Raw genomic sequence first — 23,429 nt, 5'->3', positions numbered from 1 at the left:
CATTTATAATTCACACAAAAGTCAAAGCACTTTCAACATCAAGGAAAGAAAACAAAAGCAAATACAGACAGAGTAATAATACTAAAAAAAATATGAAAAAAAGACAAAAAGGGCTACCTAAAGCACTTAAAATGTTTCTTTTTTATTGAACAACCAACATACATTTATAATTCACACAAAATTCAAAGCACTTTCAACATCAAGGAAAGAAAACAAAAGCAAATACAGATAGAGTAATAATACGAAAAAATATGAAAAAACAAAAACAAATAAAAGACAAAAAGGGCTACCTGAATCACTTTAAAGGTTTCTTTTTTATGGAACAACAAACATACATTTATAATTCACTCAAAAGTCAAAGAACTTTCAACATCAAGGAAAGACAACAAAAGCAAATACAGATAGAGTAATAATACTAAAAAATATGAAAAAAAACCAAAACACTTTAAATGTTTTTAACAAGGATATCAATTTAAGGGCTTTTGTACTATTATCAGTCTCCAAGATTTGATTGATAATTGTAACCCATTAAGCCAATTAGAAAATGTAGGCCTTACTTTCATAAATCAACATTTATATAGAAAAATATTTGCCTGGAGCAATAATAATGTTGACAAACATTTCTTGTTTATAAAAATACCAAATTTGATCCCTTCTCCAGGCGCGGAGAGAAATTAAACCGAGCCACATAGGTCGGAAAAATTATTCCGTATTCCGAACGACCTGCCGTAAAACAAGTTGACAGGAAACTATGTAGTTTTTTGTTGTTGTTGAGAAACTTACATTTATGAATATAAAACTTAGCCAATAGTATAATGAGGTTGCAAAGGTACAATTCCTTTGCAAATGTTTTTTCTCATACTGTGTAAATCCAAATAGCACGTCTTTAAAACAAAGTGTTGAATAAGTCCTTTCTCCGCCTGAAAACAGGCAATTGTGCAATGTGCCACAGTGGGACTTGTAGTCCACTTGATATTTGTAAACGCTGCCTTTTGGGCAATAAACAATCGGAAATACAAGTAAAACCCCCAAGAAAATGTCATGTTGTGTATCATAAAATGGAGCCCGGTCAAAGCAAGTGAGGTATGCCTTGTTTGTTTTAATTTTTTTATTGAACAACAAACATACATTTATAATTCACACAAAAGTCAAAGCACTTTCAACATCAAGGAAAGAAAACAAAAGCAAATACAGACAGAGTAATAATACTAAAAAAAATATGAAAAAAAGACAAAAAGGGCTACCTAAAGCACTTAAAATGTTTCTTTTTTATTGAACAACCAACATACATTTATAATTCACACATAATTCAAAGCACTTTCAACATCAAGGAAAGAAAACAAAAGCAAATACAGATAGAGTAATAATACTAAAAAATATGAAAAAACAAAAACAAATAAAAGACAAAAAGGGCTACCTGAATCACTTTAAAGGTTTCTTTTTTATTGAACAACAAACATACATTTATAATTCACTCAAAAGTCAAAGAACTTTCAACATCAAGGAAAGACAACAAAAGCAAATACAGATAGAGTAATAATACTAAAAAATATGAAAAAAAAACAAAACACTTTAAATGTTTTTAACAAGGATATCAATTTAAGGGCTTTTGTACTATTATCAGTCTCCAAGATTTGATTGATAATTGTAACCCATTAAGCCAATTAGAAAATGTAGGCCTTACTTTCCTAAATCGACATTTATATAGAAAAATATTTGCCTGGAGCAATAATAATGTTGACAAACATTTCTTGTTTATAAAAATACCAAATTTGATCCCTTCTCCAGGCGCGGAGAGAAATTAAACCGAGCCACATAGGTCGGAAAAATTATTCCGTATTCCGAACGACCTGCCGTAAAACAAGTTGACAGGAAACTATGTAGTTTTTTGTTGTTGTTGAGAAACTTACATTTATGAATATAAAACTTAGCCAATAGTATAATGAGGTTGCAAAGGTACAATTCCTTTGCAAATGTTTTTTCTCATACTGTGTAAATCCAAATAGCACGTCTTTAAAACAAAGTGTTGAATAAGTCCTTTCTCCGCCTGAAAACCGGCAATTGTGCAATGTGCCACAGTGGGACTTGTAGTCCACTTGATATTTGTAAACGCTGCCTTTTGGGCAATAAACAATCGTAAATACAAGTAAAACCCCCAAGAAAATGTCATGTTGTGTATCATAAAATGGAGCCTGGTCAAAGCAAGTGATGTATGCCTTGTTTTTTAATTTTTTTTTAATGAACAACAAACATAAATTTATAATTTACACAAAAGTCAAAGCACTTTCAACATCAAGGACAGAAAACAAAAGCAAATACAGATAAAGTAATAATACTAAAAAATATGAAAAAAAAAGACAAAAAGGGCTACCTAAATCACTTTAAATGTTGTTGTTTTTTTATTGAACAACAAACATACATTTATAATCCACACAAAAGTCAAAGCACTTTCAACATCAAGGAAAGAAAACAAAAGCAAATACAGACAGAGTAATAATACTAAAAAAAATATGAAAAAAAGACAAAAAGGGCTACCTAAAGCACTTAAAATGTTTCTTTTTTATTGAACAACCAACATACATTTATAATTCACACAAAATTCAAAGCACTTTCAACATCAAGGAAAGAAAACAAAAGCAAATACAGATAGAGTAATAATACTAAAAAATATGAAAAAAAAAAAAAAACACTTTAAATGTTTTTAACAAGGATATCAATTTAAGGGCTTTTGTACTATTATCAGTCTCCAAGATTTGATTGATAATTGTAACCCATTAAGCCAATTAGAAAATGTAGGCCTTACTTTCCTAAATCGACATTTATATAGAAAAATATTTGCCTGGAGCAATAATAATGTTGACAAACATTTCTTGTTTATAAAAATACCAAATTTGATCCCTTCTCCAGGCGCGGAGAGAAATTAAACCGAGCCACATAGGTCGGAAAAATTATTCCGTATTCCGAACGACCTGCCGTAAAACAAGTTGACAGGAAACTATGTAGTTTTTTGTTGTTGTTGAGAAACTTACATTTATGAATATAAAACTTAGCCAATAGTATAATGAGGTTGCAAAGGTACAATTCCTTTGCAAATGTTTTTTCTCATACTGTGTGAATCCAAATAGCACGTCTTTAAAACAAAGTGTTGAATAAGTCCTTTTTCCGCCTGAAAACAGGCAATTGTGCAATGTGCCACAGTGGGACTTGTAGTCCACTTGATATTTGTAAACGCTGCCTTTTGGGCAATAAACAATCGTAAATACAAGTAAAACCCCCAAGAAAATGTCATGTTGTGTATCATAAAATGGAGCCCGGTCAAAGCAAGTGAGGTATGCCTTGTTTGTTTGAATTTTTTTATTGAACAACAAACATACATTTATAATTCACACAAAAGTCAAAGCACTTTCAACATCAAGGACAGAAAACAAAAGCAAATACAGATAGAGTAATAATACTAAAAAATATGAAAAAAAAGACAAAAAGGGCTACCTAGATCACTTTAAATGTTTTTTTTTTTTTATTGAACAACAAACATACATTTATAATTCACACAAAAGTCAAAGCACTTTCAACATCAAGGAAAGAAAACAAAAGCAAATACAGATAGAGTAATAATACTAAAAAATATGAAAAAACAAAAACAAATAAAAGACAAAAAGGGCTACCTGAATCACTTTAAAGGTTTCTTTTTTATTGAACAACAAACATACATTTATAATTCACTCAAAAGTCAAAGAACTTTCAACATCAAGGAAAGACAACAAAAGCAAATACAGATAGAGTAATAATACTAAAAAATATGAAAAAAAAAAAAACACTTTAAATGTTTTTAACAAGGATATCAATTTAAGGGCTTTTGTACTATTATCATTCTCCAAGATTTGATTGATAATTGTAACCCATTAAGCCAATTAGAAAATGTAGGCCTTACTTTCATAAATCAACATTTATATAGAAAAATATTTGCCTGGAGCAATAATAATGTTGACAAACATTTCTTGTTTATAAAAATACTAAATTTGATCCCTTCTCCAGGCGCGGAGAGAAATTAAACCGAGCCACATAGGTCGTAAAAATTATTCCGTATTCCGAACGACCTGCCGTAAAACAAGTTGACAGGAAACTATGTAGTTTTTTGTTGTTGTTGAGAAACTTACATTTATGAATATAAAACTTAGCCAATAGTATAATGAGGTTGCAAAGGTACAATTCCTTTGCAAATGTTTTTTCTCATACTGTGTAAATCCAAATAGCACGTCTTTAAAACAAAGTGTTGAATAAGTCCTTTCTCCGCCTGAAAACAGGCAATTGTGCAATGTGCCACAGTGGGACTTGTAGTCCACTTGATATTTGTAAACGCTGCCTTTTGGGCAATAAACAATCGGAAATACAAGTAAAACCCCCAAGAAAATGTCATGTTGTGTATCATAAAATGGAGCCCGGTCAAAGCAAGTGAGGTATGCCTTGTTTTTTAATTTTTTTTTAATGAACAACAAACATAAATTTATAATTTACACAAAAGTCAAAGCACTTTCAACATCAAGGACAGAAAACAAAAGCAAATACAGATAGAGTAATAATACTAAAAAATATGAAAAAAAAGACAAAAAGGGCTACCTAGATCACTTTAAATGTTTTTTTTTTTATTGAACAACAAACATACATTTATAATTCACACAAAAGTCAAAGCACTTTCAACATCAAGGAAAGAAAACAAAAGCAAATACAGACAGAGTAATAATACTAAAAAAAATATGAAAAAAAGACAAAAAGGGCTACCTAAAGCACTTAAAATGTTTCTTTTTTATTGAACAACCAACATACATTTATAATTCACACAAAATTCAAAGCACTTTCAACATCAAGGAAAGAAAACAAAAGCAAATACAGATAGAGTAATAATACTAAAAAATATGAAAAAACAAAAACAAATAAAAGACAAAAAGGGCTACCTGAATCACTTTAAAGGTTTCTTTTTTATTGAACAACAAACATACATTTATAATTCACTCAAAAGTCAAAGAACTTTCAACATCAAGGAAAGACAACAAAAGCAAATACAGATAGACTAATAATACTAAAAAATATGAAAAAAAAACAAAACACTTTAAATGTTTTTAACAAGGATATCAATTTAAGGGCTTTTGTACTATTATCAGTCTCCAAGATTTGATTGATAATTGTAACCCATTAAGCCAATTAGAAAATGTAGGCCTTACTTTCATAAATCAACATTTATATAGAAAAATATTTGCCTGGAGCAATAATAATGTTGACAAACATTTCTTGTTTATAAAAATACCAAATTTGATCACTTCTCCAGGCGCGGAGAGAAATTAAACCGAGCCACATAGGTCGGAAAAATTATTCCGTATTCCGAACGACCTGCCGTAAAACAAGTTGACAGGAAACTATGTAGTTTTTTGTTGTTGTTGAGAAACTTACATTTATGAATATAAAACTTAGCCAATAGTATAATGAGGTTGCAAAGGTACAATTCCTTTGCAAATGTTTTTTCTCATACTGTGTAAATCCAAATAGCACGTCTTTAAAACAAAGTGTTGAATAAGTCCTTTCTCCGCCTGAAAACCGGCAATTGTGCAATGTGCCACAGTGGGACTTGTAGTCCACTTGATATTTGTAAACGCTGCCTTTTGGGCAATAAACAATCGGAAATACAAGTAAAACCCCCAAGAAAATGTCATGTTGTGTATCATAAAATGGAGCCCGGTCAAAGCAAATGAGGTATGCCTTGTTTGTTTTAATTTTTTTATTGAACAACAAACATACATTTATAATTCACACAAAAGTCAAAGCACTTTCAACATCAAGGAAAGAAAACAAAAGCAAATACAGATAGAGAAATACCAAAAAAATATGGAAAAAAAAAAGACAAAAGGGGCTACCTAAATCACTTTAAATGTTTTTTTTTTTAATTAACAACCAACATACATTTATAATTTACACAAATGTCAAAGCACTTTCAATATCAAGGAAAGAAAACAAAAGCAAATACAGATAGAGTAATAATAGTACAAAATATGAAAAAAGGGCTACCTAAATCACTTTAAATGTTTTTAACAAGGATATCAATTTAAGGGCTTTTGTTTATCATTCTCCAAGATTTGATTGATAATTGTAACTCATTAAGCCAAGTAGAAAATGTAGGCCTTACTTTCATAAATCGACATTTATGTAGAATTGTTTTTACCTGGAGCATAATAATGTTGACAAACATTTCTATGTTACAATCGTTTACAAAAATACCAAATGTGATCTCTTATATAGGCGCAGAGGGAAATTAAACCGAGCCACATAGGTCGGCAAAATGATGCCGTATTCCGAATGATCTTTCGTAACACAAGTTACAAATTACACAAATTACGTAGTTTTTTGTTGTTGTTGTTGAGAAACTTACATTTATAAATATAAAACTTAGCCAATAGTATAATGAGGTTGCAAAGGTACAATTCCTTTGCAAATGTTTTTTGCAAAGGAATTTAAAACAAAGTTTTAAAGCACGTCTTTAAAACAAAGTGTTGAATAAGTCCTTTCTCCGCCTGAAAACCGGCAATTGTGCAATGTGCCACAGTGGGACTTGTAGTCCACTTGATATTTGTAAACGTTGACTTTTAGGTAATAAACAATCGGAAATAAAAGTAAAACCCCCAAGAAAATGTCATGTTGTGTATCCTAAAATGGAGCCTGGTCAAAGCAAGTGAGGTATGCCTTGTTTTTTTTTAATTGAACAACAAACATACATTTATAATTCACACAAAAGTCAAAGCACTTTCAACATCAAGGAAAGAAAACAAAATCAAATACAGATAGAGTAATAATACTAAAACATATGAAAAAAAGAAGACAAAAAGGGCTACCTAAATCACTTTAAATGTTTTTAACAAGGATATCAATTTAAGGGCTTTTGTTCTATTATCATTCTCCAAGATTTGATTGATAATTGTAACTCATTAAGCCAATTAGAAAATGTAGGCCTTACTTTCATAAATCCACATTTAAATTTAAATCGACATTTATGTAGAATTGTTTTTACCTGGAGCATAATAATGTTGACAAACATTTCTATGTTACAATCGTTTACAAAAATACTAAATTTGATCTCTTCTATAGGCGCGGAGAGAAATTAAACCGCATAGACATCTTATAAGTAGACGCAAGATCGAGCGCTACTGCCTACTGGCGCTGACGAGACGCGGGGCCGCCATCTTGGAGTGGTGATCCGCTCTACTCAGTGCAATTCATTTGGCAGGAGCAATGAACTGTCAGCGCATTTAATTCATCTTACCTCACTGAATACCACTGATTTTCACGCGTTTTATTTTTTGTCATACGTGTAGCTATGATAAAGGACACATTTTTGGCGTGTTTTATTATTCATAGTTTGCTTAACAGTAATAGAATTTTCTTATATGCTATAAGTGACCAGACGTCCGAGATCCATCCATCCATCCATCCATCCATCTTCTTCCGCTTATCCGAGTTCGGGTCGCAAGGGCAAAAGCCTAAGCAGGGAAGCCCAGACTTCCCTCTCCCCAGCTATTTTGTCCAGCTCTTCCCGGGGGATCCCGAGGCGTTCCCAGGCCAGCCGGGAGACATAGTCTTCCCAACGTGTCCTGGGTCTTCCCCGTGGCCTCCTACCGGTCGGACGTGGCCTAAACACCTCCCGAGGGAGGCGATTGGGTGGCATCCTGACCAGATGCCCGAACCACCTCATCTGGCTCCTTTTGATGTGGAGGAGCAGCGGCTTTACTTTGAGCTCCTCCTGGATGACAGAGCTTCTCACCCTATCTCTAAGGGAGAGCCCTGCCACCCGGCGGAGGAAACTCATTTCGGCCGCTTGTACCCGTGATCTTGTCCTTTCGGTCATAACCCAAAGCTCATGACCATAGGTGAGGATGGGAACGTAGATCGACCAGTAAACTGAGAGCTTTGCCTTCCGGCTCAGCTCCTTCTTTACCACAACGGATGGTTGTGGTGAAGAAGGACGTCCGAGATCAAAACTGGTAATATAATCCCAGAGAAGGGGGGGAAAAACGGTCAGCTATTTTTTAGTTGAAGAAACAATATGATTAGGTTATATATAGATGCGTATATCCTACATAAACATGTATGAATACATTAGATATCTATATATCGTAAGGACCTATAGACTTTGTTGAGTTTATTCTGTCTTGACACTTTGTATTGATATTGTGTATTACATTCTTCCCTTAAATGATCATGTTTACAGTCATTGTTTTATATGTATTTTTTGTGTATGTCGCTTTGGATAAAAGCGTCTGCCAAATACTTAAACATAAACATATATACACACCTGAAAGTCTTTATGTCAGCTAAAACCACCAATCTGTTTCACTGGATTCAGAATAAAACCAAATTCTGTCTTACCCAACAATGATAGTATTTCAATATTGTTACTTGAAGACTTATTCCTGGTTACAATTATACTGTTAAGAAAGTATTGTCTTATACTTTGCCTAAAATGAGAATGCATCATAATCAGTGGCGGCTGGTGAATTTTGTTTTAGGTGTCACAATCATTTATTTCAACTTTATGTTATTCAAGTATGATATTTTTAAATTTAATTAATTTCATAGACAAATTCTATCATGGTCATACTCTTGTTTGCTAGCGGCTACGATTTCAGTACTATTGAAGATCTTTGCTCCTTCTCAACTGTGTGGTAATATTATTTTCACAAAATACAACCAATAGTACGTTAATGTTAAATCTTACTTGTGAAAAGTAATCCCCCGATTCCTATTTTCAACAGTCCGCTCTAGTGATGGGTCCGGCAACACCGATGCATCGGCGCATGCGTCGAGCTCATAGAGCGAAACCCTGTGTCGGTGCGTGTACCGCTTTTAGAAAGTCACGTGACCGATCATGAGCTGTTTTGGTCACGTGACCGATACGCCAACTGTGTCGCACTGATGCTGACTCTGTGCCCTGTGAGCGGCTCTTTTCTACAGCCGGAGAAATAATAACTAAGAAGAGAAAGCGTCTAAAATTGAATACGTTGGAAAAACTGTTTTTAAAAAAAAGAAAAATGTGTAAAAAAAAAAAAAGAAAAATTATTATTTCCAGGTCCACAAGCATCCTCATTCACAACACGTTCTCTTAGATTTCCATGTTATGATACATGTTCACATTATTTATTGACTGTATCTAAAAAAGACAAAAAATATATTTTTATTCAAATGAAGTTATGAAATAATCCTAAATGAAATACAAATGACTTGGTTTATATTATTGTATATACTAGGTCAGTGGTTCTCAACCTTTTTTCAGCAATGGACCCCCTGTGATTTTTTTAAATTCAAGTACCCCCTAATCAGAGCAAAGCATTTTTGGTTGAAAAAAAAAATACAGCACTATGTCATCAGTTTCTGATTTATTAAATTGTATAACAGTGCAAAATATTGCTCATTTGTAGTGGTCTTTCTTGAACTATTTGGAAAAAAAGATATACAAATAACTAAAAACTTGTTGAAAAATAAACAAGTGATTCAATTATAAATAAAGATTTCTACACATAGAAGTAATCATCAACTTAAAGTGCCCTCTTTGGGGATTGTATTAGAGATCCATCTGGATTCATGAACTTAATTCTAAACATTTCTTCACAAAAAAAAAATCTTTAATATCAATATTTATGGAACATGTCCACAAAAAAATCTAGCTGTCAACACTGAATATTGCATTGTTGCATTGCTTTTCACAGTTCTTTTTGACAGACATTTTAGTGACAAACCTGAGCTTGTGCTTCACTGAGTTTATGAACTTACATTCATATTTTGTTGAATTATTATTCAATAAATATATTTATAAAGGATTTTTGAATTGTTGCTATTTTAAAAAAATCTCACGTACCCCTTGGCATACCTTCAAGTACCCCCAGGGGTACGCTTACCCCCATTTGAGAACCACTGTACTAGGTCATAAAATCAGTGTCAGTTGAGTCGGTCCATAGGTTGCCTGTAGGGATTTTTAATGTCCAGCAGATGTCAGTATTTAGTGACATAGTATCAATACAGTTTTGCAATGTGTCGAAAAGCTTCATGACGCCTCATCAACCCATCACTAGTCCGCTCATTTGAGCAGGAAAACGCGGAACACCATCTTTGTTTTATACCTGTCAACTGTCAGTTTAGGCCACTCGCCGGTTCCTCATCACCACTTCAAGATGGCGGCCGAATTTCTTGCGTCACAGCAGCCAATGCTGCGTCTACTTATAAGATGTCTATGTTAAACCGAGCCACATAGGTCGGAAAAATTATGCCGTATTTCAAACGACCTGTCGCAAAGGAAATTACCGTAAAACAAGTTGACAGGAAATTACGTCGCCTTCACGCATGCGTGGACCGATCGCGGTACGTCACCACAGGCGGTACCCCCAACACGACACGGTGATTGGATAATGAAAATAAAACTTAATGTTCCGACTGATTTAAAACAAATAGCTAACTTCCTCATTCTGACACAAAACCAAATCTAATGGCGAACATCTTTGTTCGGAGGTTGTTTTTGGCGTCCAGTCACCTTGTGAGTTGCCCCGACAAGTCGTGGTGCGTTTACATGTCTGTTCTAACGCATGTTTCCCGTGCAGACCTCCCCGCGTTGGGGTTGCCTGCTCCTGGCCAAGCGGACCGAGGGGACGGCCAGGGTCAGACCTTTCTCCAGTGAGCCCCCGGAGACCATCAGCCGCTATCCGGTGCCTTACAAGAAAGACCTGCCTTATGACATAGTGGAGCTTATGGAGGAAGTGGAGTCCAAGGTAGCAACAAAAACAAGCATGTTTTTTTTTTTAATGCTCTAAACATATCTGTTTACAGGGAGGTTTCCTACCCAATGTCTTCAAAGTCCTTTCTCACAGACCTGCAGAGTTTAGAGCCTTCTTCTCCTACTACAATGAACTCATGAACAAGGAGACAGGTGTGTGTTTTATTTCCATTTGAGCATGCACAATACATAGTTTTCACGCCCGACTGATTTCCCATGATGCTCCGCGCGATCCGCCATTTTGAAAGGCAAGCGCACCGGTACAACATCAGCAAATTCATATATACGAACCCGTTCACAAACGTATGCATAATGGCCGAGAAACCAGCAAAAAAGAAGTATAAAGAAGGCTTGGACAACCAGACGTTGGAAAGATACAACCAGAAGACACAATGCATAGGCGTTGACCCGTACGAAGTGCCGAAACAAAGTTTCACGTATGACCACAAATGCCTCCCGGCCATAACGTACATAGACATTTTGAACTACCTCGTCAATTACACCAGTGCCTATACAATGGAGGAATTGAGGGCATTCAAGTCTCTGGAGGCGTACAACCAGTTTATTAACGGATGGGTCAGCGACGTTAAAAGCATGACTGCAAACGAGAAAGTGCTTGTAGTGGGCAGGGTATGTATATATAACGTACATTAAAACCATGTGTTTAGCGAGGACACGTCGGACTCCTTAGGATAAGGGGAGTCTGCCCAAGCCTGTCCTTATTTCATTGCAACACTTATGTAATTACCAAACAAAAGTGCATCTCTAATGTATCTAACTTATGACAAGGTTGATACCTAAATATTTTATCCATTGAGATCTACAACTCATTTCGTGTACAAGCAACCTGGGCTGAGATGGGCGCTATATATCCTGAGGGGGGGGGGGGGCTTTCGCTTTCGTGGTCCATCCCATAAAGGGCTTCGAGAATAGCAAATTGACAAAAAAATAAACAATACATCGTTCTAAAATGTTTAATAAACAGATTGAGACGTAATCCTACCTGTTACAAAGTGATCAGAACATATTTTGGAATGTTGAGATGGCTCCTCTTTCCTGTTGATGCTTGCCAACCACAAGCGTCGTCTCTCCTCGCTGATTTTCCTTGTCTGTTCTCCTTCGTTGTGTCTAATTTTAGGAATACTGAAAAATCCTCGCTGCACTGATCCATCCCGTCGATTTGTACATCCATTCACCCAACAGGAAATAACCATTATGCGCCTTTCACCAGTGTTTGCTCGAAGCTATTGTCCAGGCACGCTGATAGTAGTGGGCGCTATATGTTGTACCATCACGGCACGCATGACGCTGACAACCACTATTCATTTAAAACCCGCGTGCCGCACCAGCTTAAAAATTCCATAAAAAGGTGTGGGCATCGTGTCTGAGACCCCTGGTTAATACAGTCAATAATCGTGAAGCGTGTCAACTAGGCCAGGTGTGTTTTGTTTGCCTCCCAAGATGGCGGATGACCCGGGATAACCCGGATGTGTGACGTCACGTAAACACCATGTATAAATACAGCAGCATTAGTTGCTTGTGTATTGGGCTGGGCGATATGGCCTTTTATTAATATCTCCATATTTTTAGGCCATGTCACGATACACGATATATATCTCGATATTTTGCCTTAGCCTTGAATGAACACTTGATGCATATAATCACAGCAGTATGATGATTCCATGTGTCTACATTAAAACATTCTTGTTCATACTGCATTAATTAGGGATGTCCGATAATGGCTTTTTGCCGATATCCGATATTCCGATATTGTCCAACTCTTTAATTACAGATACCGATATCAACCGATATATACAGCCGTGGAATTAACACATTATTATGCCTAATTTGGACAACCAGGTATGGTGAAGATAAGGCACTTAAAAAAAAAAATTAATACAATTAGATAAATAAATTAAAAACATTTTCTTGAATAAAAAAGAAAGTAAAACAATATAAAAACAGTTACATAGAAGCTAGTAATTAATGAAAATTAGTAAAATTAACTGTTAAAGGTTAGTACTATTAGTGGACCAGCAGCTCGCACAATCATGTGTGCTTACGGACTGTATCCCTGCAGACTGTATTGATATATATTGATATATAATGTAGGAACCAGAATATTAATAACTGAAAGAAACAACACTTTTGTGTAAATGGGGGAGGGAGGTTTTTTGGGTTGATGCACTAACTGTAAGTGTATCTTGTGTTTTTATGTTGATTTACATTACATTTTAACGCATTTATCGGCCGATAATATCGGACATCTCTAGCATTAATATATGCTCATTTTAAACTTTCATGCAGAGAGGGAAATCACAACTAAGTCAATTTACCAAAAGTGTATTTATTAAACAGTTATTAAGCAGTGGCACAAACATTCATGTCATTTCAAAACAGAAAGTGCAAGATTGTCAGAGACAATTTAAAGGCCTACTGAAATGCGATGTTCTTATTTAAACGGGGATAGCAGGTCCATTCTATGTGTCATACTTGATCATTTCGTGATATTGCCATATTTTTGCTGAAAGGATTTAGTAGAGAACATCGACGATAAAGTTCACAACTTTTGGTCGCTGATAAAAAAGCCTTGCCTGTACCGCGTGACGTCACAGGTTGTGGAGCTCCTCACATCCGCACATTGTTTACAATCATGGCCACCAGCAGCGAGAGCGATTCGGACCGAGAAAGCGACGATTTCCCCATTAATTTGAGCGAGGATGAAAGATTCGTGGATGAGGAAAGTGAGAGTGAAGGACTAGAGGGCAGTGGGAGCGATTCAGATAAGGAAGATGCTGTGAGAGGCAGGTGGGAATGACTAAAACAGTAAATAAACACAAGACATATATATACTCTATTAGCCACAACACAATCAGGCTTATATTTAATTTGCCACAAATTAATCCCGCATAACAAACACCTCCCCCCTCCCGTCCATATAACCCGCCAATACAACTCAAACACCTGCACAACACACTCAATCCCACAGCCCAAAGTACCGTTCACCTCCCCAAAGTTCATACAGCACATATATTTCCCCGAAGTCCCCAAAGTTACGTACGTGACATGCACATACACGCACGTACGGGCAAGCGATCAAATGTTTGGAAGCCGCAGCTGCATGCGTACTCACGGTACCGCGTCTGCGTATCCAACTCAAAGTCCTCCTGGTAAGAGTCTCTGTTGTCCCAGTTCTCCACAGGCCAATGGTAAAGCTTGACTGTCATCTTCCGGGAATGTAAACAATGAAACACCGGCTGTGTTATCCGGCACAACAGACAGGGGGTGCATTCTACGGCGGGGGTGCGTTATCCGGCACAACACCTGCCGCAATACACCGCTTCCCACCTACAGCTTTCTTCTTTGCTGTCTCCATTGTTCATTGAACAAATTGCAAAAGATTCACCAACACAGATGTCCAGAATACTGTGGAATTTTGCGATGAAAACAGACGACTTAATAGCTGGCCACCATGCTGTCCCAAAATGTCCTCTACAATCCGTGACGTCACGCACAGGCGTCATCATACTGAGACGTTTTCAGCAGGATATTACGCGCAAAATTTAAAATTGCACTTTAGTAAGCTAACCCGGCCGTATTGGCATGTGTTGCAATGTTAAGATTTCATCTTAAACTATCAGACTGCGTGGTCGGTAGCAGTGGGTTTCAGTAGGCCTTTAAAACAAGCTATTAGTGCACTTTTGTGCATGATGTCACTAAGATGACATATCAAAACAACACTAAATTAAAGTGCACTTTTTGGACAGAACACCAATACAATAGTTTAAAACAAATAAAGTGCACTTTTGTGCATGATGTCACACAAGATATTTTAATAACTGTCAAATAAAAATGAGCTGCATAATAGGAAATCAAATAGTGTATGTCCTTCGCTATCTGTTGTTGACTATTACTATTTTTCATACGGTGTTGATCTGGAAGTGGAAGGCGCCAGGCTCAATTGGGTCAGTGCTGATTGCTTCGGCATTTTGTTGGGAGTGGCACCGGCCGGAGATGTTGACGTGCAGAGTTTCAAGCACTCCTTATTCTCTAGCTGGTGACTTTTCAAATGATGCTACAAATTAGCAGTGCTGCTACTTTTTGTAGCAACGCTTTTTTTGCTTTTGACATATTACGGTTGTCTGTTCAACATCTTCCCGCTTGAAGCCAAACCGCCGGCAGACGATGGACCCCGTGTTGTTTTTCTTGGAAATTCATTCTTCTTTTTTCATTTGTTACCAGATTCGCACCTTCTCTCTCTCGTATTACCACTCGCACCACTCCGCTTGCACCTGCCACAGCTAACTTTACCTATAGTACATTCTTCTCTGCTACCTCTCTGCTCGGCGAGGGCGTATGACGTTGCACGCGCAACAGGTGTGCTTGTTTTATGTCTCTGTGAGAAGGAGAGACAAGAAAGAGTGAGAAGAGCCTGTAGTGTAATGCCCGCAGCTAAAAGCAACTGCATGAGAACGTATACTCGAATACTTATGTAGTGGAATTTCTAACTTTTGAACTATATTTCGTGTCTGTCAAGAATGTCTGTTCGTTTCATTTCTCGTCTATTCTAAACCACCATAGGACCAGATGTAGGCAAAAGTTGAATATGGAGTCGGTCTGACCATTCTACAAAATGTTTTGATTGTTTATTATGACTAAGGGATTCAAGGATGTTGCAGAACAAACAGGTCGAAAACAACAGGACCTTGACGCATGAAGGAAACAGATAAAAGGGCCAAGAGACAAGGGCTAAGTGTGATTGCTTGATTCGTGTGTCCTCCGGAGGACGGTTGTCAGTCTGCACGGGCAACTCAATCCAACTTTGTACTTTTTGACTATGGGTAAATAAACCTTTTTGTACTAAACTCACTTTTGTTGCTGTTTAAGCTTCGGACAATCCACTACACTCACGATAAAGTCATTTTCTATATCGCACAGAAACAAACCCGCGATATATATCGATTATATTCGAAATATCGCCCAGCCCTACTTGTGTACTTCTAAAGTTTTTTTTTGTTGTTGTTTTTTTTTTTTAAATCAGATGGTTAAACAAACACATGTTCCTTAGAAAACAGTAACCAAAAAGTAGCCAGTGACAATACACTAAAATAGATAACACAATGTATAACAAGGTTATACAAAACCCAAAATATAGAATACAATGATTTGCAAATCCTTTTCAACTTATATTCAATTGAATAGACTGCAAAGACAAGATATTTAATGTTCACACTGAGAGACTTCATTCTTTTTTTGCAAATAATCCTTAATTTAAAATTCAATGGCAGCAACACATTGCAAAAAAGTTGTCACAGGGGCATTTTTACCACTGTGTTACATGGCCTTTCCCTTGAACAACACTCAGTAAATGTTTGGGAAGTGAGGAGACACATTTTTGAAGCTTTTCAGGTGGAATTCTTTCCCATTCTTGCTTGATGTACAGCTTAAGTTGTTCAACAGTCCGGGGTCTCCGTTGTGGTATTTTAGGCTTCATAATGTGCCACACATTTTCAATGGGAGACAGGTCTGGACTACAGGCAGGCCAGTCTAGTACCCATCCATCCATCCATCCATTTTCTACCGCTTATTCCCTTTGGGGTCGCGGGGGGCGCTTAGTACCCACACTCTTTTAATATGAAGCCACGCTGTAACATATGGCTTGGTATTGTCTTGCTGAAATAAGCAGGGGCATCCATGATAACGTTGCTTGGATGGCAACATATCAATCAGTCAATCAATCAATCAATGTTTATTTATATAGCCCTAAATCACAAAAGTCTCAAAGGGCTGTACAAGCCACAACGACCAAAACCTGTATGTACCTTTCAGCAATAACGGTGCCTTCACAGATGTGCAAGTTACCCATACCTTGGGCACTAATACACCCCCATACCATCACAGATGCAGGCTTTTGAACAATGCGCCTATAACAATCCGGATGGTTCTTTTCCTCTTTGTTCCGGAGGACACGACGTCCACCGTTTCCAAAAACAATTTGAAATGTGGACTCGTCAGACCACAGAACACTTTTCCACTTTGCATCAGTCCATCTTAGATGAGCTCGGGCCCAGCGAAGCCGGCGGCGTTTCTGGGTGTTGTTGATAAATTGCTTTCGCTTTGCATAGTAGAGTTTTAACTTGCACTTACAGATGTAGCGACCAACTTTAGTTACTGACAGTGGTTTTCTGAAGTGTTTCTGAGCCCATGTGGTGATATCCTTTACACACTAATGTCGGTTTTTGATGCAGTACCGCATGAGGGATCCAAGTTCACGGGCATTCAATGTTAGGTGCAGTGATTTCTCCAGATTCTCTGAACCTTTTGATGATATTACGGACCGTAGATGATGAAATCCCTAAATTCCTTGCAATAGCTGGTTGAGAAATGTTGTTCTTAAACTGTTGGACATCTCTGAACCGTTTGATGATAGTACAGACCGTAGATGATGAAATCCCTAAATTCCTTGCAGTAGCTGGTTGAGAAATGTTGTTCCTATGCAATTTGCTCACGCATTTGTTGACAAAGTGGTGACCCTCGCCCCATCCTTGTTTGTGAATGACTGAGCATTTCATGGAAGCTGCTTTTATACCCAATCATGGCACCCGCCTGTTCCCAATTAGCATGTTCACCTGTGGGATGTTCCAAATAAGTGTTTGATGAGCATTCCTCAACTTTCTCAGTCTTTTTTGCCACTTGTGCCAGCTTTTTTGAAACATCTTGCAGGCATCAAATTCCAAATGAGCTAATATTTGCAAAAAATAACCAAGTTTTCCAGTGTGAACATTAAATATCTTGTCTTTGCAGTCTATTCTGAATATAAGTTGAAAAGGATTTGCAAATCATTGTATTCTGTTTTTATTTACCATTTACACAACGTGCCAACTTCACTGGTTTTGGGGTTTGTACAAAATCAGTGAGTATGTTTTCCTGCTACGGCTTTGGAATTTACCGCACAACCTGAACTCAACACCCGTGTTTGCAGGCAGATTAACGAAGGCCGATCGCGAGCTGATTGTGGTGGCGACCAGCGTGCACAACAAGTGTCTTTACTGTGTGGTTTCCCATGGTGCATTGCACCGCATCTACTCCAAGAACCCCACACTTTCAGACCAGGTAACGTGAACCCGCCTCTCGTTCCGTGTCTGCTAAGTTAGATCCAGTTGTGTGTTCATCTACAGATCAACAGCAGTGGTTCTCACTCACTAGGGATGGGTATCGTTTAAAAAAAATGGTAGTATCAACTAGATACGCTCTTGTACTTGGTATCATTACAGTGGATGTCAGGTGTAGATCCACCCATGGTGTTTGTTTACATTGTGACGCCGGTGAGCTATTGTATCCTCCTACGGTGTGTAGTGAAGCATGTTTAGCTATTCCTCGTCATCCAGTGATACTTGTAAGAAACTCACTTTATTTGTCGCCATGGAGGCGAGGATTAGTGATTTAGAAGTAGCTAAAACACTACCGACTGCGGATGGATGTTAGTTGCTAACTAGTGTTGCGTCTGACCAGTCTTCCTCAGGGAATCCAAGTCACTGGTCAATCCCAAGTTCTTTCAGATGACATATATGCAGAGTAAGAAGGACCATCAAGACAGAATAGGAATATTACTAAGTTTTACTAAAGCTTTAGGAGACCCGTTCTACAGAAGCGGTCTGAAAATCAAACTGGAAGAGACAACTTATTGAATCCAGTCTCTTTGTTCTAATACTGATAAGGTAAAAAGGGAGTATGCTATACTCCCACATTCCAACCCTTCAAGGTAAAGCACAGAGTTTACTGTAAATATTAGCTGCTTTAAACATGACTATGAATAAAGAGAGAACTCTTAAAAATATATGCATTCTCCACACGAGCTAGCCATGTTTAAAGCACCTCTTCCTGAGGGCGTTTCAGTGTTATAACTTCACCTTTATCTTTAGTTTTTAAGCCAAAATGCGTCCATTCTCCCTTTTCTGTCTACACACTGTGTCTGCTTGTAAGTACTCTGTGTGTGCGCGCTGCCGAACATGCTCCTCTGCTCGCAACACCAGCAATGTCACGACGTAACGACACGTCGTCATGCCCGTTGGAAACCGGTACTTTTCAAACAGTCTAGTACTGTTTTTGATTCATTAGTACCGTAATACTAAACTAGTACCAGTAAACCGCACAACCCTACTTTAAATATATAGATATTATTGTTTTAGCCCTTTTAGTACGGTAGACTTATTAGTCATTACAAATCACAGGATGACGTCATGTTCTGTGTCTACAGTATTATCAATACCCTCAGAATGGCGGTATAGCGGCTGTCCAGAAGGTTGAGGGTTCCTGGTACGAATCCAGCTTCTGCCAACCTCGTCAGTGCCGTTGATGGGTTGTCAGTTCTCACTGCAAAGTGCTTTGCGTGTCGAGAAAAGTGCTTATGAATCTAATAATATTTACATTTCTTCTTCTTCTCCAGATTTTGCACGCTCTACCTTCCACATTTTTCATCCGATTCAAACCGTTCCAACTTCAAACTGTTCAGCCTATTTAGGAATAGCGGGCTTTCCCTTGACAAATTCCCAGATTTCCCAGAATTCCAGGTTTTCCGGATTCCCCATTCAAAAGTAATTGTCCATTTTTCAAACTTCCACAATTCCCACATTTTTCAACCGATTCAAACCATTCCACCTTCAACACGTTCCACCATCCTGGAAATTCAAACTACCCTATTTCCGAGTTCAAAAAAATTCCAGGATTTTCCAGAATTCCTGGTTTTCCAAAGCCGTATTTCCACCCTTTTTTTCTGGCGACTACTCCTCCCACATTTTTCAACCGTTCCACCGTCAAAACATTCCTCTTAATCAGGACAAAAAACAAAGTTGTTTTTTGAACTAGAAAAATTCCCGGGTTTTCCCGAAATTCCAGGAATTCCGTAATACAATTTCTCAATTCAACGTGTCACTACTTCAACATTTCTCGACCGATGTGAAACATTCCAACACCAACCATTTCAACTCATTTAGACCATTCAAGTTTTTTTTTGTTTTTTTTACCATTTTCCCAAAAATTCCCACTTTTCCCGAAATTCCCAAATTTTGGGGGAAATTCTCATTGAAATCAATGGGAAATTCTTCAAAGTTCCACAATTCCCACATTTTTCATCTGATTCAGCATGTTCAGGAATTCTGTCCTCTACTTCAACAATTCTAAAAAAAAAATAAAAAAATCCCGGATTTCCCATAATTCCTTTTTTTTTTCTTTCATTTTCCCCATTCAAAATGAATTGTCCATTTTTCAAACTTCCACAATTCCCTCATTTTTCAACCGATTCAAACCATTCCACCTTCAACACGTTCCACCATTATGGAAATTCAAACTACCCTTTTTACAAGTTCGAAAAAAATTCCAGGATTTTCCAGAATTCCTGGTTTTTCCAAAGCCGTATTTCCACCCTTTTTTTCTGGCGACTACTCCTCCCACATTTTTCAACCGTTCCACCGTCAAAAAATTCCTCTTAATCAGGACAAAAAACAAAGTTGTTTTTTGAACTGGAAAAAATTCCCGGGTTTTCCCGAAATTCCAGGAATTCCGTAATACCATTTCTCAATTCAACGTGTCACTACTTCAACATTTCTCGACCGATTTGAAACATTCCAACACCAACCATTTCAACTCATTCAGACCATTCAAGTTTTTTTGTTTTTTTTACCATTTTCCAAAAAATTCCCACATTTCCCGAAATTCCCAAATTTTGGGGGAAATTCTCATTGAAATCAATGGGAAATTCTTCAAAGTTCCACAATTCCCACATTTTTCATCTGATTCAGCATGTTCAGGAATTCTGTGCTCTACTTCAACAATTCTAAAAAAAAAAAAAAAAAAAATCCCGGATTTCCCATAATTCCTTTTTTTTCTCCTTTCATTTTCCCCATTCAAAATGAATTGTCCATTTTTCAAACTTCCACAATTCCCTAGTTTTTCAACCGATTCAAACCATTCCACCTTCAACACGTTCCACCATCCTGGAAATTCAAACTACCCTATTTCCAAGTTCAAAAAAATTCCATGATTTTCCAGAACTCCTGGTTTTCCAAAGCCGCATTTTCACGCTTTTTTTCTGGCGACTACTCCTCCCACATTTTTCAACCCACTTCAACCGTTCCACCGTCAAAACATTTCTCTTAATCAGGACAAAAAGTTGTTTTTTGAACTGGAAAAAATTCCCGGGTTTTCCCGAAATTCCAGGAATTCCGTAATACCATTTCTCAATTCAACATTTCTCGATCGATTTGAAAAATTCCAACACCAACCATTTCAACTCATTCTGACCATTCAAGTTTAGTTTTTTTTTTACCATTTTCCCAAAAATTCCCACTTTTCCCGAAATTCCCCAATTTTTTTGAAATTCCCATTGAAATCAATGGGGAATTCTTAAAAGTTCCACAATTTCCACATTTTTCATCTTATTCAAATCATTCAGGAATTCTGTGCTCTACTTCAACAATTCAAAAAAAAAAAATTCCCGGATTTCCCATTAATTCCTTTTTTATTATTATTATTATTATTATTATTTTTTTTTTTTCATTTTCCCCATTCAAAATGAATTGGCCATTTTTCAAACTTCCACAATTCCCACATTTTTCAATCGATTCAAACCATTCCACCTTAAACTCATCCTAGACATTCAAACCAAATTCTGGTTTTCTTGAAAATCCAAACTGTTCAACATTCAAATCATTCCAACATTCCAACTTTCCTTACATTCATACTACATTCTGTCAGCATTTTAGTTCAACTTCAGCATTGGAACATTCACACGCAATTCCTTTAGGAATTGCCTCTTCTAGTTAAGAAGATGAACTTCAATAAAAGGAGTTGCTGGAATGTGAGGATTGTGCTAAAGTGTGTACTTCTTGTCTGACTCTCCCACAACTTAATCCTCTTGTGGAATTCGAACGTAAAACTCGCCTGTTCAGTTTGATTTCTTTCAGCAGTTGTCGGGTGACACGCTTATTTCTAGAGATGACAATATCTTCATGACCGCCCTCACCCAGGTGGCCATCAACTACGAGAACGCGGAGCTGGGACCCAGAGAGCGCGCCATGCTGGACTTCGCCCTGGCCGTGTGCCGCGCCGACACCATCACCGAGCAGCACTTTAAGTCCTTGGAGGACGCGGGCTTCGACCGCGAGGACGCCTGGGACATCGCCGCCATCGCCGCCTTCTTCGCCATGTCGAACCGGCTCGCCCACCTCACTGACATGCGGCCCAACATGGAATTTTACAACATGGGGCGTGTACCGCGAGACAAGAGCAACCACAAGGCGGGCAAAGATGGCGACAAGTGACATGACAGTTTGACATGAATGAAGTGCTGCCATTCTCACCATGGCCTCTTTTCCAAAACTCAAATACTTTTTAAATTAGGATTAGGACCATATATGTATTGTTTATTCTGCCTACAAAAGTCTACATTTAAAATAAATTAATAATAAAAAGGTTTTACCAGTATTGCTGATTCCGTCTGTGATCTTCATTCACTGTTGTTTAACTTTGTCAACACTAGAGGGAGCCAGAGCACCACACTCCTGTCATGTGAAGCCCCAACGTAAAAACAAAACAAAACTGTTCACTGATACAAAGTCAAAGGTACAAAACCCAAAACCAGTGAAGTTAGCACGTGTAAATTGTAAATAAAAACAGAATACAATGATTTGCAAATCCTTTTCAACTTATATTCAATTGAATAGACTGCAAAAACAAGATAAACTTATTTTTTTTTTTGCAAATAATCATTAACTTAGAATTTAATGGCAGCAACACATTGCAAAAAAGTTGCCACGGTGGCATTTTTACAACTGTGTTACATGGCCTTTCCTTTTAACAACACTCTGTAAACGTTTGGGAACTGAGGAGACACATTTTTGAAGCTTTTCAGGTGGAATTCATTCCCATTTTTGCTTGATGTACAGCTTAAGTTGTTCAACAGTCCGGGGTCTCTGTTGTGGTATTTTAGGCTTCATAATGCGCCACACATTTTCAATGGGAGACAAGTCTGGACTACAGGCAGGCCAGTCTAGTACCCACATTCTTTTACACGTTTGTACTATGAAGCCACGCTGTTGTAACAAGTGGTTTGGCATTGTCTTGCTGAAATAAGGAGGGGCGTCCATGAAAAAGACGTTGCTTGGATGGCAGCATATGTTGCTCCAAAACCTGTATGTACCTTTCAGCATTAATGGTGCCTTCACAGATGTGTAAGTTACCCATGTCTTGGGCACTAACACACCCCCATACCATCACAGATGCTGTCTTTTCAACTTTGCGCCTAGAACAATCCGGATGGTTCTTTTCCTTTTTTGGTCCGGAGGACAGGATGTCCACAGTTTCCAAAAACAATTTGAAATGTGGACTCGTCAGACCACAGAAAACTTTTTCACTTTGCATCAGTCCATCTTAGATGAGCTCGGGCCCAGCGAAGCCGGCGGCGTTTCTGGGTGTTGTTGATAAATGGCTTTCCATTTGCACAGTAGAGTTTTAACTTGCACTTACAGATGTAGCGACCAACTGTAGTTACTGACAGTGGTTTTCTGAAGTGTTCCTGAGCCCATGTGGTGATATCCTTTACACACTGTTGTTGCTTTTTGATGCAGTA

At 37.5% G+C, this 23,429-nt stretch overlaps 1 protein-coding gene across 1 annotated transcript; it reads left to right on the top strand.

The window, feature by feature from the left end:
• The first annotated feature begins 10,355 nt into the window (after window positions 1–10,355).
• Window positions 10,356–22,285, top strand: LOC133576981 (uncharacterized). Its single transcript, XM_061930433.2, has 5 exons — window positions 10,356–10,567; window positions 10,632–10,799; window positions 10,858–10,957; window positions 17,787–17,917; window positions 21,829–22,285. The coding sequence occupies exons 1-5, from the start codon at window positions 10,520–10,522 to the stop codon at window positions 22,120–22,122; spliced, it is 741 nt and encodes a 246-aa protein (XP_061786417.1). The 5' UTR covers window positions 10,356–10,519; the 3' UTR covers window positions 22,123–22,285.
• Window positions 22,286–23,429: the final 1,144 nt, after the last annotated feature.

This window comes from Nerophis lumbriciformis, linkage group LG36 (assembly GCF_033978685.3).
Source record: "Nerophis lumbriciformis linkage group LG36, RoL_Nlum_v2.1, whole genome shotgun sequence".
Classification (NCBI taxonomy): domain Eukaryota; kingdom Metazoa; phylum Chordata; class Actinopteri; order Syngnathiformes; family Syngnathidae; genus Nerophis; species Nerophis lumbriciformis.
Note: the sequence above shows the minus strand (reverse complement) of the source record. Positions and strands in the feature narration are given on the sequence as shown.

Excerpts from the sequence above, each read along its gene's own strand:
- LOC133576981 (XM_061930433.2), top strand. The coding sequence starts at position 10,520 with ATGGCGAACATCTTTGTTCGGAGGTTGTTTTTGGCGTCCAGTCACCTT. Across the intron at positions 10,800-10,857 it reads TGGAGGAAGTGGAGTCCAAG|GGAGGTTTCCTACCCAATGT; the intron begins GTAGCAACAAAA and ends ATCTGTTTACAG. Across the intron at positions 17,918-21,828 it reads ACCCCACACTTTCAGACCAG|GTGGCCATCAACTACGAGAA; the intron begins GTAACGTGAACC and ends GCCCTCACCCAG.